General features: G+C 34.1%; 2 protein-coding genes across 8 annotated transcripts in view; both read left to right on the top strand.

Moving 5' to 3' along the window:
* The first annotated feature begins 1,193 nt into the window (after positions 1-1,193).
* LOC125196188 (telomere repeat-binding factor 4-like) lies at positions 1,194-5,189 on the top strand. Of its 2 annotated transcripts, XM_048094597.1 has the most exons (7): positions 1,194-1,555; positions 1,874-1,942; positions 2,127-2,338; positions 2,766-2,850; positions 3,650-3,733; positions 4,608-4,884; positions 5,006-5,189. In XM_048094597.1, the coding sequence occupies exons 1-7, from the start codon at positions 1,406-1,408 to the stop codon at positions 5,035-5,037; spliced, it is 909 nt and encodes a 302-aa protein (XP_047950554.1). In that variant the 5' UTR covers positions 1,194-1,405; the 3' UTR covers positions 5,038-5,189. The 2 variants fall into 2 exon arrangements, with proteins under 2 accessions (XP_047950554.1, XP_047950555.1); XM_048094598.1 differs by lacking the exon at positions 1,874-1,942 and having other exon boundaries at positions 1,205-1,555.
* A 578-nt stretch (positions 5,190-5,767) lies between these two features.
* Positions 5,768-15,219, top strand: part of LOC125192599 (THO complex subunit 6-like) — a 10,267-nt gene continuing 815 nt past the window's right edge. For 2 of the 6 annotated variants that reach the window (XM_048090224.1, XM_048090225.1), the window contains exons 1-12: positions 5,768-6,055; positions 6,140-6,171; positions 6,265-6,354; positions 6,519-6,589; positions 6,730-6,775; positions 7,508-7,568; positions 8,088-8,141; positions 8,233-8,313; positions 8,847-8,886; positions 8,982-9,091; positions 9,534-9,644; positions 10,152-10,217. In XM_048090224.1, coding sequence (XP_047946181.1) covers positions 5,840-6,055; positions 6,140-6,171; positions 6,265-6,354; positions 6,519-6,589; positions 6,730-6,775; positions 7,508-7,568; positions 8,088-8,141; positions 8,233-8,313; positions 8,847-8,886; positions 8,982-9,091; positions 9,534-9,644; positions 10,152-10,217 — 978 coding nt within the window. In that variant the 5' untranslated portion in view covers positions 5,768-5,839. Of the gene's footprint in view, positions 6,056-6,139; positions 6,172-6,264; positions 6,355-6,518; positions 6,590-6,729; positions 6,776-7,507; positions 7,569-8,087; positions 8,142-8,232; positions 8,314-8,846; positions 8,887-8,981; positions 9,092-9,533; positions 9,650-10,151; positions 10,274-10,383; positions 10,661-15,219 lie in introns of those variants that run through there. The other 4 variants (XM_048090223.1, XM_048090227.1, XM_048090226.1 and 1 more) reach the window with 4 other exon arrangements.

The raw sequence follows: 15,219 nt of genomic DNA, 5'->3' as shown, positions 1-15,219 counted from the left end.
TGAGTTGAAAAAATTGGTGAAATTTGAGTCCTATTTTTAAAGTATTATTTTTATAATAAAATGTAAGTAGGAATGAGTTAGTGGAATATGAGGTTCACTACTAAAAATGGTAAAAGTGAAGTGAGACAAATTATATGGGACGGCCCGAAATGGAATATTGGGTCGACCCATTTGGGACGGAGGGAGTATTTTTTTTTTTTTTTTTTTAAATTAACCCTTATATGAAGGAGAATATTATATATAAACTTCTTTCTTATATATAAACTCCTAAAAAGAAGGAAATTACAACTGAGGTCTCTACAACTGAGGTCAAGAGAGCTCGAACTCAGCACATCATACATTGATGTCTAAGTTACTTGCCGCTAGGACAAAGGCTCTGGACGCGGCAAGCTAGAAATTAGTAAAAGAATTAAGTGCTAGTAATAAAATTCAGACTCTGGGAGCCAAAATTTATAAGCTTTTAATAGTAACTACGAACTTATTAAATTTAGTAAAGAATAACAAACCTATATTTATTTATTTAAAATAGTAGTAGTAGTGGTGGTATATATCTCGTGTGGTTTATAGAAAACACCAAAAAAAGCAACTCCAGTGTTTAGAATAAGGACAGTATTGGGGTGAAAAAATTGGATAGCTATAGCCAATATGGACTTTCGGAATTTGATACACTGTTTTTTACAATTACGGGCGACATAAATGAATGTAAAAAAAATGGAGTATAATATGGATTAAAACTTGGAAATTGATTTGCATTGGAAATTGGTGCCAATTTTAAAAATTATGAAAAAAAAACAAATAATAGGTGGTAGATTTATGAATCAAGTAGTAGTATTTTTGTAACATTACTGATTGACGAATAAATATTCATATTATATTTCACCATGTTTTGATTTGGAATTTGTGGTAATCTAACCGCTCACTGAGATGATTTCAGTCTTTTATATATTGAAAAAGTTAAAATTAAAATATTCCGACTAAAGGTGTCATATCGAAATATTCCTATTTCACCTTGTTTTGGTTTGGAATTTGTGGTAGTCTGACCGCTCGCCGAAATGATTTGAGTCTTTTATGTATCGAAAAATAAAATTTGAATATTCCGACCAAAGGTATCGTATCGAAATATTCCTATTTCACCTTGTTTTGGTTTGGAATTTATGATAATCTTGGCTCGCCGCCAAGATGATTTGAGTCATATCGAAAAAAATAAAATAAAAAATGAAATATTCCAAGCCGGGTGTGATATAGAAAATTTCCCATTTGACGTTAGTAAAAGGAATGAGAAAACAGAGTGTTTCAAATTTGGGCAAAAAGCTTCTACATTTCGGAGGCGGCCACACCTTATCACTGCTAGCAGCGCCGCCGCAACCCACATCCGTTCTTTGCCGTTGAGCTCGGGGACAATCGAATGGGCAATCCAAAGCAGAAGTGGACCTCCGAAGAGGAGGAAGCTCTGCGCGCCGGGATCGCCAAGCACGGCGCCGGAAAGTGGAAAAATATTCAGCGAGACCCCGAATTCAACCACCTCCTCTTCTCTCGCTCCAACATTGACCTCAAGGTACCTATCAATCTACACTTACTTAGCTTTACTTTCAGTTGACTGTTTCTGGCGGTCGCTCACATGTTTTTATTTTCCCCAACTGCGTCTATTGGTGCTTGCCACTTTCATGGAAGAATAATTGGTGAAATTATGGAATATTTGGAGTTTAGTATACGAATGAAGATTCGCTTTATCATAGTTCATAGGCTCCATCTCAGTTTTTCGTCAGAATGCATTCAATTTCTATCCTATTGAGAGTAGATTAACACGGTTGTTTTATGCAAGTGCTGCCGAGGGCATGTATAGACTGTAAATTAACCTAACTTTTGTATTTAGGTCTTCCTTCCGGTTCCATCTGGAGAAGAATTCTGTCATTTTTTAAGTGAAGGACAAAACTTTGTTTGGGTATTACTTGCACCACAACCTAAACGTAAAGTATTTTATCAATGGTTTACATACTCATTCCGTGATAGTATGTGCGTTTGCTAATCCACATGCTTATGTACAAAAAGAGCTTTTATGAATTTACAGATACTTTGCGACTATTTTGATTTTAGTATTGGGGTTGATGTGTGGGTTGCTTATGCAGGATAAATGGCGGAACTTGAGTGTAGCCAACGGCCAAGGGCCAAGAGATAAATCAAAGACACCAAAAACAAAGGCGAATCCTGCTGAAGCCCCTGCGACTTCACTCCTCATTGCACAGACCACTGCATCTGTTCCATCTTGTCAGGATGCGTCAACTGATGTAGTCATGTTAGATTCTTCAAGGCCCTTACCTGATGGAAATAATGCTTCCAAGTAATGTACTGCTATTCTTTTCTCAACAATTATTACACTGACCTTGATCTATGGTGATCTGGTTAACCTTGAGTTTCGGACATATTAATGACCTGTTTCTGGACTAGTTCTGAGATACTTTTTATGTGATTATCTATCTTGGTTGGCATCAGGCAATACAACTGAGATGTGCTCAGGAGTGTTGGTCTTGTTCCTAGGTTGGCGTGAGAGAGTCCCGAGGGCGATTAAGTATTAAACTTTCCCAACTAATAAAGTTTATTGCAATGGCCACAGTACTTCTGTTTGCTTACAACATGGTAGCTCAAAAGACTGTGAGAAGTCCATGGCAGGACAATGCATCACCGGGGACAGCTAGTCTAGGCTGAAGCAGCAGTATTATTGCCTTTGATATGTTCTCAGTTTAATGAATAATTACATTTATTCTCAGGTATAATTCAATGATATTTGAAGCATTGTCTACTCTTCAAGAGCCAAATGGTTCAGATTCTGGTGCAATCGCTAATTATATTGAGGTTGGTCTCTAATGTCATCTTGATGATTTCTATGTCATGTGCCAGTGTTACTAAAACTGGTTGCAAGTATTATCTGCTTGAAATTGTACTTTCTAAGGATCTCCAAATGGGAAGTTCTTTTCTTGAAATGTAGTAGGGCATCCATAGTTCAGTTAATGCTTGATTAAAAGTGCAGCAAGTTGCAGTTTCAGAGTGCATATTGTTGCTGAAAATTTCTCAAGAAGTAGAACATGTGATAGAGGACAGTTATGTCTGATTGCTGATACAAGTGTATGAATTAGGTTTAACATTTAAATGATATCTTTTGGCATGCTCTTTGGAAATGCTGATAGCCTTGATTTTATATCTGCACTTTGTCTCAAATGTGATTCCTTGGCCTAATAGCAGACCTCATGTTGTATAGCATTAGATTGGTTTCCCTTTCAGTTTCTCTTCTCTATGCTTAAATTTAATGCAGAAGTAGGCGTGATTAGATCTCTATCTCTTAATTTTTTCTCTGAAATCTTCCTGATTTTTTTTCGTTTGCGTTAGCAACAACTGATGTTTATTGTTTACCTTTATAGAAGACAGTTCATATGCCTGAGTTGCCCTTTTTACGCTATAATTTTCCAAACGCTTTAACTAATGTCTTCATGAATTGGTTGGAAGGAGCTTACTTTTAATAGTAGACCAAACATTTGTTATAGTTTTTTTGACCTAAAGACCAACTTATATAATCAAATAAATTTTCTTCTTTGGCATTTTAGACTATACATCTAAACTTGAGATGACAATTGTTTATGTCTGGCCTACCTTGCAGCAAAGGCAGGAAGTACCACAAAATTTCAAGAGGGCACTGAGTTCTAGATTGAGGAGGCTTGTGCAGCAAGATAAACTTGAAAAGGTATTTTTGTAGTTTGTAACTTTGGTTGGTTTTTATTGATGTTACAGAGTGCTAGAGTTCAAGATTTATGCTCGAACTAATGCTTCTTAGCTGGTATTCTATCTCTTGTTCATACACCTCTTCCTAACTCTTCTTTCCCTGAGATTTGATTCTGCCTGTGGATAATTGTAGGTGTATCTAATTTCTTTCGTTCTGTTGATGTAGCTATCACTAAATTTTCACTCCTATGTGAATAAATGAGTTGTTTTTGGAGTAGTTAATATTTGGCATGGACATCAACCTTCTACCTTCTATGACTAAAGAAAAAATGGCCACATTTTTTTGGGCTCTTTGCAATGTCTAATGGATTCATGGTGCTGGTGAAAGGTTTAATCTTTAGCCTTTCATTATCAAATGAAATGAAGTTCTTGATATTTCTTTTAAGATTTTGTAGTATGCTTGGTTTATCTTCACTAAACTTCCCATGACATATATTTTAAATTATCGGACTATGTTGTGATTTTACTAATTAGTTATGCTTATGAAACTTGACTCTGGCCTCAGTGAGTTGAAGCATTAATGTCCAATGGAGTGGTAGCTGATGAATAAGTTATAAATGATGATGACATCATTTGCTTGACTTTTTTTCTCATGGGCTACTTGAGATTTACCTTAGCTTCTTTGATAATAAGAAAGATTGAATTTAGTTCACTGTTCGTATGAGATTCATAAACTTCTTTCCCAAATTTGTGTCAACTAAACTAAGTCAACCACTTCCTCAATACTATCAGTGTCTTTCCTTGTTACAGTTACTATACAGAGTCTTTCCTTGTTAGATTACCAAGTTAATTTGGGATATCAGAACCTGAACGTCTTAATATTGCGTCAATCTCAGGTTCAGAATAATTGCTACAGAATCAAAAGTAAAACAGAGCTAGACACAAGAATCCCCATAGCAAGACCGAGAGAACTGCAGCCCAGACAAGTCCAGAGCATTGGTTATCTAGTCAATACAGTCGAGGAAGCAGCTGTGTCTGCTGCTTATGAAATCGCAGAAGCTGAAAACAAATCATTTGTTGCTGCTGAAGCAGTGAAAGAGGCGGAAAGGGTTACCATGATGGCTGAGGACATGGAATCACTCCTCCAGTTCGCTACAGATTGTCACGACCAAAGTATTATGAGCACCCAACTCTACTTTCTTCTCATCTCTTTTTCAGGAGTACTAAAGTGCAATATATCTCTTCTTGTATGTGGTTCTATGATCATAATGCACTTCTCTCTTCATGCTGGCAGGTATGCGAGGCGAAATTGTTCTGATGGCATAGGATCTATCTACAGTAGAGAAATATCGATAACTTATTTCAGAAATGTGTAAATAACTAAGCAGTAGTTGTATTTTTGTAGACGAAGTATGCGTGCAATTGTTGTACTATAACTTAAATTCATTTACCAGAAATGAAAAGATTCTTCAAGCTCGTATTGGAGCTTATTAAATGATTAAATCAGAAAGATAAAATTTGGTTTTGGGATTTGATTTACAATGAGGGAAAGAATTGTATATCAACTTTGATGGAAAAATTAATTAGTTTTGAAACAGAAGATGATAATGTTCATTATATTGTCAAATCTTGTCTTAAAATTGTGTTGTACAGCTGAAATTTTTAAATTTTGAACTTGAATAACATCTTCCTAACTCTCTGACTGAATGTGTATGCGAATATTGTGGATGGGTGACTAAGCATGAATTCATATGTTTAGTAAATTATGCGTCATATCATCACCAAATTTTTCTGTTATTATTAGTTTCAAATTTGCAATTTTTATAATAATATCATAGCAATATCAATAATAATAGTACTAAATCACAACTATGTAACAAAAACTAAAACTAAGAAAAATAAATACGAGGTTGTGTCACATTAATTTCTTCACTATCTTAAAAAATAATATACTCCTATTTAAATTCTTTTATTTATTCTCTATTCAATTACTAACTATTTATTTTATTATAGTAAGTAGAGTATATATTTTGACTAATATGAAAAATGTAAAGAACAGAGCGCGCCATTTTCTCCGTCTGAACATTTCGGCAGTGCAACAAGCAGAAAATTTAGGAAGATAGATGAGATGGGATTGGGAGTAGAACACCAAATCCATATGGATTGCAGAAACTGGGAGGAAGATTTTTACAGAGACGCCATTTTGCAAGAGAGAGAGACTCTTTCTCGCACCGTTTTCCGGACCGCATACGCTCCAAACCCTAATCCCAATCCCAATTCTGACCATCTCGTCGCCGCCTCTAGCGATGGCTCAATCGCCGCGTACTCCATTTCCGCCTGCCTCGTAATTCACATTCTTCTTTCTCCACGCCTCGTGGTTTGTTAACTATTCAATTAAGTTTCTTTCTGACAATTTTTGGTCATTTAGGAGATGGGCTGCGGAAGCTCCAGGAATCAAAAGTGAGTCGGATTTATCTGGTGATCATGACCTTTGTTGATTGTTTATGCGCGTTGGATACTTTTATACGATATTGACTCTTGTTTTGTGTGAAGTTGGTTAGCTGCGGAGCCAGAGTTTGTGATTCGAGGGCACGATGGACCAGCTTATGATGTTAAATTTTACGATGATTCTTTGTTGCTGAGGTGTTTATTCCTCTTTCGACAACACGTTTGAAGTTGTGTTTGGCTATAGTCTATACATAGTTTTTGTATGAATGCTTGTATCCTGTGGATCGTTTTGTCCTTTCAATATCTGTATAATGTTACTATAATTCAAGATGATCTTTTGAATTTGTGCTTTTATATAGTTGTGGTGATGATGGTCGAATTCGAGGCTGGAAATGGAAAGAAATTTTAGAAAGCGAGGAATCTGAGCAAGGTAATTTTCTTTTATATCGATGTTTCCTGCATATATTGACCCCTTACCACAAAATTATTATACCACATATACCTTTTGCCTCTTTGCTCAACACCTTGGGTATCATCTCATTTTTAAATGATTATGCATTTATTTTGCAGGAGCCAAGATGAAGCCAGTACTTGACTTGGTGAATCCTCAACATAAGTTAGTTATCTGATTTTAAAATTAACTTCTAATGTGTCAAAATTTTTCTGGGAAGCCTTCTTCTATTTTACAAATGTTTTTTGCATTTTGTTTCCAATGAACTTTCATCAATTAGTACAGTCGCATGTTAATATTGGATGCATATGCGCTTTGGGAATTGTTTTGATGCATTGGGTTCTTCAAGAAGTACCGCTTTCCCCGTTTACTCTCCTTGAATTTGTCTAATCTTGCCATAGAATGATATGGCTTTTCTTATTCTTCTCGCTATCTGCTTAGAGACCTAGCACCCAAAGGCCATAGCCTAAGGTATAGTAAAAAAATCACTTTTCACTAAGTTTTGGAAAGTATTCCTTTCACCTATTTTTTTTATTACTATTTCATGCTAGCTAACTAACCTGGTAATCGAAATAAACCTGTATAACCCCGACCTGTTCCAAAAGGTTATTGTTATATACTACAAAAAATGGAGTATTAAACACTTGACTTAAGTTTGGGTTAAAAAAGTACTTCAACTTAGATTGGCTATGTGGTTGTCACTTTTTCTTTTTGAATTTCCAACTGCCCTGGCCATCTATTTTCGCCCATTGTGTCTGTATATTAGAACTTGTGCAAATTCTAGAGTATTACTATTATTTTTCTTTATATTCCTTTTTTTATCTTTAAGTTTTTGTCGTTTCGAATTTTCATGTTTATTTATCAATAATTTCCTTGTGTTACTTTGCTCACTTGCAGAGGTCCTTGGGGTGCTCGTTCTCCTATTCCGGAAAATAATGCCATTGCAGTGAACTCTCAGGTTTGATTATGCTTCCTGCTTTCTAAACTGCTTATGTAGCTTGAATGTGGCATGCGTATTAAGTACACTGCCATGACATGATTAGGTTTTTTATTTATATATTTGTGATTGTGTGGTTCTATCCCTTTATGAGAAGACAACAGAAGGAAGTGCCAGTCATAATTCGGGGATACTAATTTGTTCTGTTACTTTGGTTTTGTGGTTGCCCGTACATATTATTTCAGATTCTTTGAGAAATTAGTTACTTCTAACTTCCACTAATTTGAAGACATTTCTCACTGGTTTATATTTATTGTAAACCACTGGTTTACTGCAAAAGCATTAAATTCAATCTTGAAAACCTAATTTGCTATTTTGCTGAAAAGTTTGGTTTATATATTTATTGTAAAATGTTTGCTAGTATTGTTTTATACAAATGAGAACTGAAACTACTTCAGCCTTTTAACTCCCAAGATACTTCTGTCCTAGATATTACCATCACGTTATATTGATTTTGAAGACATTTCTCACTGGTTGTAGAGTGGATCTATATATGCAGCTGCTGGTGATTCTTGTGCATATTGTTGGGATATGGTACAAATTTTCTTGAGGCTATTTATGTGTAACAGTTTTATTATTTTTATAGAAATAAACTTGAAAGACATAACTTCTGCTTGTGAATCAGGAGAAGTCCCAGGTCAAGATGGTTTTTAAAGGGCATTTGAACTATCTACATTGCATTGTTTCGTGCGAGTCGAGTAGTCAGGTCAGATTTTGCACTTGTTTGATTGCTACACTTTTATATTGAACTTTTGCCACCATAAGGTTTAATCCTTGATAGATTGGTTTCAGATCTCCTTTCCCTTCTTTCTTGCTACCTCTCTTTCTTTTTCATTCTGATCTGATATCAACTCGCCATTCTAGAATATTCCTTACAGATGGAAACTAACTGCTTCCAGTTGGTAATATAATGGTGTTTCATAAAATTCAAATGATTATAAGAGGAACACTCGCCCCCAACCTTCTATATAAAATAAAAGAATAGATAAGAATATGAGAGAAAACGAAGAGATTATATTGGAGTTCTAGATTAACTGTTCAAGAAAATGTAGTTAGTGGAAAAGTTTTGAAGTATATAGTGCTAGGCTGCTAGTGGCTCACGGGTTGAACTAAGATGCTTAAGATGGATATTCAAAATAAAATTGACTGGAGCAGGAAGGGAAGCTCCTTTAATTTCAAAGTGTTCTTTGAAATTCATTAATTAAGTTCTGATTATTCTTTCATCCTTTTGAAATTCAGATTATTACTGGTTCAGAAGATGGCACAGCACGCATATGGGGTATGTTATAACTCCCTGCGTACTTGAGAGTTATGTTTTTTAGCTGGGATCATGTTGTTCTCAATTTATTTATCAAGTGATTTGACATTATGTAGATTGCAAAAGTGGGAAGTGTATACAAGTAATCAATCCAGAAAAAGAAGGGACAGGGGCTTCTTTTCCATGTGTCAGCTGTATTGCTCTTGATTCTAGTGAGAGTTGGATGGTAAGAGTGGCTGAATGCACTGTGTTCTTATGTCTTCTTTTCTCAGACTGCTGCATTTGATCATGCAGTGAAGCACATTATTGAATCATGCAATTATGTACATATGTTTATAAGATCTATAGAGAATGCAATTTTATTTATAATACTAAAAACATCTATATATAACCAGTTTTTTGTAGTCGTGACCTTTATTTAGCTGTGGCCAAATAATTTGAAAGCATTTCCATAAAGAATCAGTTATTGAGGTTATTTTAATTGCAGTAGGGATTACCAATGAGACATTCTTTTTGTTTAGCTTGTAGTTTTAAAACATTTCTGAAACTGTGCTGGTGAATGCAGGAGCAACACGGATTATAAATGACACCTCTTCCCTCTCCCTCTCCCTCCTTTTTCTCCTATCATAGTATCATTATATGTGTCTCCTATATCTGTGTGTTTGCAGGTTTGTGGAAAGGGCCAGTCTTTATCACTTTGGAATCTTCCTGCCCGTGAATGCGTTTCTGTTGCTAGAACTCAGGCTTCTGTCCAAGATGCTCTATTTGATGAGAATCATGTGAGGTCTTGTAAATCTTCGTGCTATTTTACCCACTCTTTCTCTTCAATGATAGCTCATAGTTCGTGATCCAGAGTCCGAAGTTCATATTCTAGCTATCTACTTAGTGACAGCACAGATCTCTTAATTGTCATGCTATTTCTTGATATGTTGATGATTGTTATTTGTGGTTGTAGTTCATTTATATAGAAACTTAGAGTGATACACAACCCACCTGTTTTTAACTTTTCTGCAGGCAGAAATCAAATAAGTTTCTCAAATTATGACAATCCTTGTGAATAAAGTTAGATTTCAATTTTCTTTGTTACCTTATGTCCTTCTGGTATTGGATGGACACTGCATGATCTTTAGTGACTGTATAATGTTTGGTCTGTTGTCTGTGCATTTTGATGTACTGTTCCCTATTGTATCTTCAACATTGAACGGTCCTATTTCTAGGAAGTTTCTCAGTTTATCTTTAGCTTACTACTTTGGATTCATCTGCCTTACGTCAATGTCTTTCCTCAGATTCTAGCTGTTGGTGCAGAACCATTACTCACACGAATAAACATGAATGGGGACATTATTTCCCAGATCCAGTGTGCTCCAACATCCGCATTTTCCGTTTCTTTGCACCCTTCAGGGGTAAGTTATGTATCCTTTGAAATTGAATCAATTTATGAAGATAAGTAGTGTTAGATTACTCAGGTTAAGCCTATATCTACTCACTTGCCCATATATGTTTCTGCTTACTTTCCAGGTAGCAGCAGTATCTGGCTATGGAGCGCTTGTCGACATGATCTCACAATTCGGGAGCCACTTGTGTACATTTCGCTGTAGGGGCCTATAAGTTGAGTATCATGGCCTTGTTTGTCAGCATGAACTTTAATTTGTGAGTGTCTGCATCCACTCCTGTCCACTGCCCATCATCTTCCATGAAAATAGCTTTTGTGCAGCAGTTGAATGTGAAAAAACTAATTTTTGAATTCTTTGGCTTCATATGAATTATGTCAATTGAAACTCGCTTGTTGGTTTTATTTGTTCTTTCTGTCAACTCTATTTATTTTAAATAAGGTTCTGCTTGCTATGCTTCTTAATAATTTACACATACGGCTTGCACCGAAAATTTAATTCGACTTGATTATATTGTGAAAGAACAAGTATAAAATAAGTATTTTATAAAACTTTGGGATTGAAATTACATTTAACCTTTGTGGTTTGATCAAATACTAGGCAAATAAAATGGAAGTAGAAATTACATTCATTCCACTGTTCTATTTCATATGATCTAAAATTTTTATGTTTTATCCATGCAATTATTATATTACCACTTATCTTTAAAATTTGTTAACTTTTGGATAGTTTTCATATTAAATTATTAATCTTTCTAGTTGTTTCGTATGAAAAAAAAAATTGATAATGCTCATTTTTTAAATAAAAAGTAATGTTGTTTTAGAATATCATTAAAAAAATTTATATACAATGATGCGACAATTGAGAAAAATTAAAACTTTATTATATAGAGTAGTGATATAGGGCAAGTGCCCATTAAGTATATAACTAGAGAATAAATCTCAGCCACAAGATTAAAAAATCAAGGGCTGGTATTTAGTCATGTGATTTTCAAAATTGAAGCAGAATTACTTCACTATGTGAATGATTCGGTTCCCTATAAGAATGCGGGGGCATAATAGACTTTTCGATGGTTTAAATGAAATAGGTTCAATTTGCTTCCCCATTTCCAGATTTCATTCTCGCTCTAATTCTCTCCAATGTGATGGGATATCCTCTTCAATTCTGCGTTTTCTTCCTCATTCCCTTGCTAGGGTTTAGTCGATTTTTCATATTTTCCTACAGTAAGGAAGATAGTCACGAAGAAGAGGGGAAAACTAAAGGTAATTTGTAATTTTTTTATTTGTTGAATTTGTTTTTCATTTTATTTTAAAATTTCTGTATATTTTGTTATTTGTTATCAATTTGCTGGACCAGGTTCTTGATTTGTTGAATCTGGTTCAAAAATTCATTTGTTTTCTATTTGCTAAATCTGTTTCTGCAGAAACTAATGAAAAAATGAGTGAATTATTGGTTCACTCTGTAGAAATTAATGAAAAGAGGACAAAACTGAAGGTCTGTTGTAATTTTCACTTCATCTGTTTCTCGATTTGGTTCATTCTACGTGGATGAATTAGTGTTGTGTACGAATGGACTATATTGATTTTTCATCTTAGTGAAGTAAAAACGTTCTTAGAGGAAGTATTACATGGTTAGAGTGAAGTTTTTTTTATCCATGTTATTAGAGATCAGTTTTTTCATCTCAGTGAAGTAAAACGTGCTTAAAGTGAAGTATTCCGGTTAAAGTGAAGTGTTTTTGATCCATGCTTACAGTGCACTGTTTTTTCATTTCAGTGAAGTAAAATGTGCTTAGAGTGAAGTATTTCATGGTTAGAGTGAAGTGTTTGTGATGCATGTTATTAGTAACCTATTTTTTCATCTCAGTGAAGTAAAAAGTGCTTAGAGGGAAGTATTTCATGGTTAGAGTGAAGTGTTTGTGATCCATGTTATTAGTGATTTGTTTTTTCATCTTAGTGAAGTAAAATGTGCTTAAAGTGAAGTATTACATGGTTAGAGTGAAGTGTTTGTGATCTCAGTGAAGTCAAAAACATGTTTAGAGTGAAGTGTTTGTGATGCATGTTATTAGTGATCTGTTTTTCAACCCAGTGAAATAAAATGTGCTTAAAGTGAAGTATTTCATGGTTAAAGAGAAGTGATTGTGATCCATGCTTATAGTTCACTGTTTTTTCATTTCAGTGAAGTAAAACGTTCTTAGAGTGAAGTATTTCATGGTTAGAGTGAAGTGTTTGTGATGCATGTTATTAGTGATCTATTTTTTTAACTCAGTGAAGTAAAATGTGCTTAAAGTGAAGTATTTCATGATTAGAGTGAAGTGTTTGTGATCCATGTTATTAGTGATCTGTTTTTTCATCTCAGTGAAGTAAAATGTGCTTAGAGTGAAGTATTTCATGGTTAGAGTGAAGTGTTTGTGATTCATATTATTAGTGATCTCAATGACGGACCCATGAGTTGAAACTCGTGGGGTCGAATACAATTGATATAATAATAAGCTATTTAAATAATTATTTACAAAAATTATTTATAATTTAAATACAGTACTATTCTAATTTATTTTCTAACTTAAATATTTTTAAAAATTATTTAATTTTTTTTAATATAATCACTTTGATATTTATCAATAATTAGAAAATAAATCAACGACTTAAATAAAAATAAAATAATATAGTTATCTTTAATTAATCTATCTATCTTAGCTAAGTAATTCTTCCCATCATATTTTAGATAAAGGAGCCGACTAATTTGAATAGTAAGCCCGATTATTTGGTCCATTTCATTAACCTAGCTAATTGCTGAAGTACAAATTTCAAATTTAGAATTAAAACGTCTTCTTCCTTGTAATTCGTCTGAACTCTCCGTCGAACTCTATCTCTCTCTTCTATTCTTTTCATTGTCATTTTCTATGTCCCCAAATACCTAATTAAAGGGTGAAGCAGTGGAGATCCTCCGCTTGAGGTTAAGACGGAGCTCTATGGGGTCGAAGGTGGAGTTGCGCCGGATCTCGGAGGTCCATCAATGGAGTTTCCGGTAGCACTCGACGGACGACGGTGGGGTCGGTCGACCCCACCTGGGTCCGTCATTGAGTGATCTGTTTTTTCAACTTAGTGAAATAAAATGTGCTTAAAGTGAAGTATTTCATGGTTAAAGTGAAGTGTTTGTGATCCATGCTTATAGTGCACTGTTTTTTCATTTCTGGGAAGTAAAACGTGCGCATAGTGGAGTATTTCATGGTTCGAGTGAAGGTTTTGTGATGCATGTTATTAGTGATCAGTTTTATCATTTTAGTGAAGTAAAATGTACTTAGAGTGAATTATTTCATGGTTATAGTGAAGTGTTTGTGATGCATATTATTAGTGATCTGTTTTTTCATCTCAGTGAAGTAATATGAGCTTAAAGTGAAGTATTCTATGGTTAGAGTGAAGTGTTTGTTATGCATGTGATTAGGTTTATAATGAACTAGAATACTCTTTACAGTGAACTACCTCTGATATTCATGATAATGCATTGCAGAGAATGTATTTTTATGATTATTTGACAAAAATGGGTTATCACATGCAACGCAAATCAATAAAGGATGTGAACATAAAAAGGCTAAAAATGCCATGGAGAACAAAATCAAATGTAGAAGATTATGGAATTTTTTTGATGAGACATATGGAATGTTATTATGGTAGGTGGGAACAAGATTGGAAATGTGGATTATCTACAAGAAGCAAGGGAATACTCCAAAGACTAAGAGTGAAGTATTGCAGCTCATTAATGTTGTCGGAAACAACCATGAGTCATTGAAGAACTTGACAACATCAAAGCATTATGAAGAATGTGGGAAAAACATGGATATAGATGTGGAAAAAATGATTGTAAACTCCATACGTTCATGAAATATTGTAGAAAACTCCATTTAAATTCAATAGCCAGTTCTTATTTTACTTTTAATATCTTGTTCACTATTTACTTCACTGTTGTACCTATTTACTTCACTATATGCATAATATATTTCATTATATACACAATATACTTCAGTGATATGGAAAACAGTTCACTATAATCAATATTTACTTCACTATAAAGCATATTTACTTTCCTATAGAGCATATTCAAATGTTTACCAAATTTTTTTTAAGGATCGTGTTTGTAACTATAGAGCAGTTTTACATCACTCTACATTAGATTACTACAATGTATAATATTCCAACTTCACGGCAAGTATATATTCACTATAAATGAACCAAAACATGTAATAAGTGAACTAAAGACTTGTAAGCTATATTGCTCTGTTTTCATTTCAGTGAAGTAAAACGTACTTAGAGTGAAGTATTCCATGGTTAGAGTGAGGTGTTTGTGATGCATGTTTATAGTTCTCTGTTTTTTTCATTTTAGTGGAGTACAACGTGCTTAGAGTGAAGTATTTCATAATTAGAGTGAAGTTTTTGTGATGCATGCTTATAGTGCACCGATTATTCATTTCAGTGAAGTAAACACGTGTTTAGAGTGAAGTATTTCATGCTTAGAGTGAAGTGTTTGTGATCCATGCTTATAGTGCACTGTTTTTTCATTTCAGTGAAGTAAAACGTGCACAGAGTGAAGTATTTCATGGTTAGAGTGAAGTTTTTGTGATGCATGCTTATAGTGCACAATTTTATAATTTCAGTGAAATAAAATGTGCTTAGAATGAAATGTTACATGCTTAGAGTATACTTCACTCTAAGCATGCAGAATATACTTCACTATATGCACAATATACGTCACTGTACTCTCAATATACTTATTGATATGGAAAACAGTACACTATAATCAATATTTACTTCACTATAAAGCATATCAATTATACTGTTGGGCTTGTAAGCAATAAAAAGAACACATATTAAGTGATGTATGTATATTGTGCTTATAGTGATGTATATTATGCATGCTTTATAATGTATAATGAGTATATAGTGATGTATGTTGTGCATATAGTGAAGTA

The sequence above is a fragment of the Salvia hispanica genome, chromosome 6 (genome assembly GCF_023119035.1).
Source record: "Salvia hispanica cultivar TCC Black 2014 chromosome 6, UniMelb_Shisp_WGS_1.0, whole genome shotgun sequence".
In the NCBI taxonomy this organism is placed as follows: Eukaryota; Viridiplantae; Streptophyta; class Magnoliopsida; order Lamiales; family Lamiaceae; genus Salvia; species Salvia hispanica.
The sequence above is the reverse complement of the archived record's forward strand: the minus strand, read 5'-3'. Positions and strand labels throughout refer to the sequence as shown.

Excerpts from the sequence above, each read along its gene's own strand:
- LOC125196188 (XM_048094597.1), top strand. The coding sequence starts at position 1,406 with ATGGGCAATCCAAAGCAGAAGTGGACCTCCGAAGAGGAGGAAGCTCTG. Across the intron at positions 2,851-3,649 it reads CAATCGCTAATTATATTGAG|CAAAGGCAGGAAGTACCACA; the intron begins GTTGGTCTCTAA and ends CCTACCTTGCAG. Across the intron at positions 4,885-5,005 it reads TACAGATTGTCACGACCAAA|GTATGCGAGGCGAAATTGTT; the intron begins GTATTATGAGCA and ends TCATGCTGGCAG.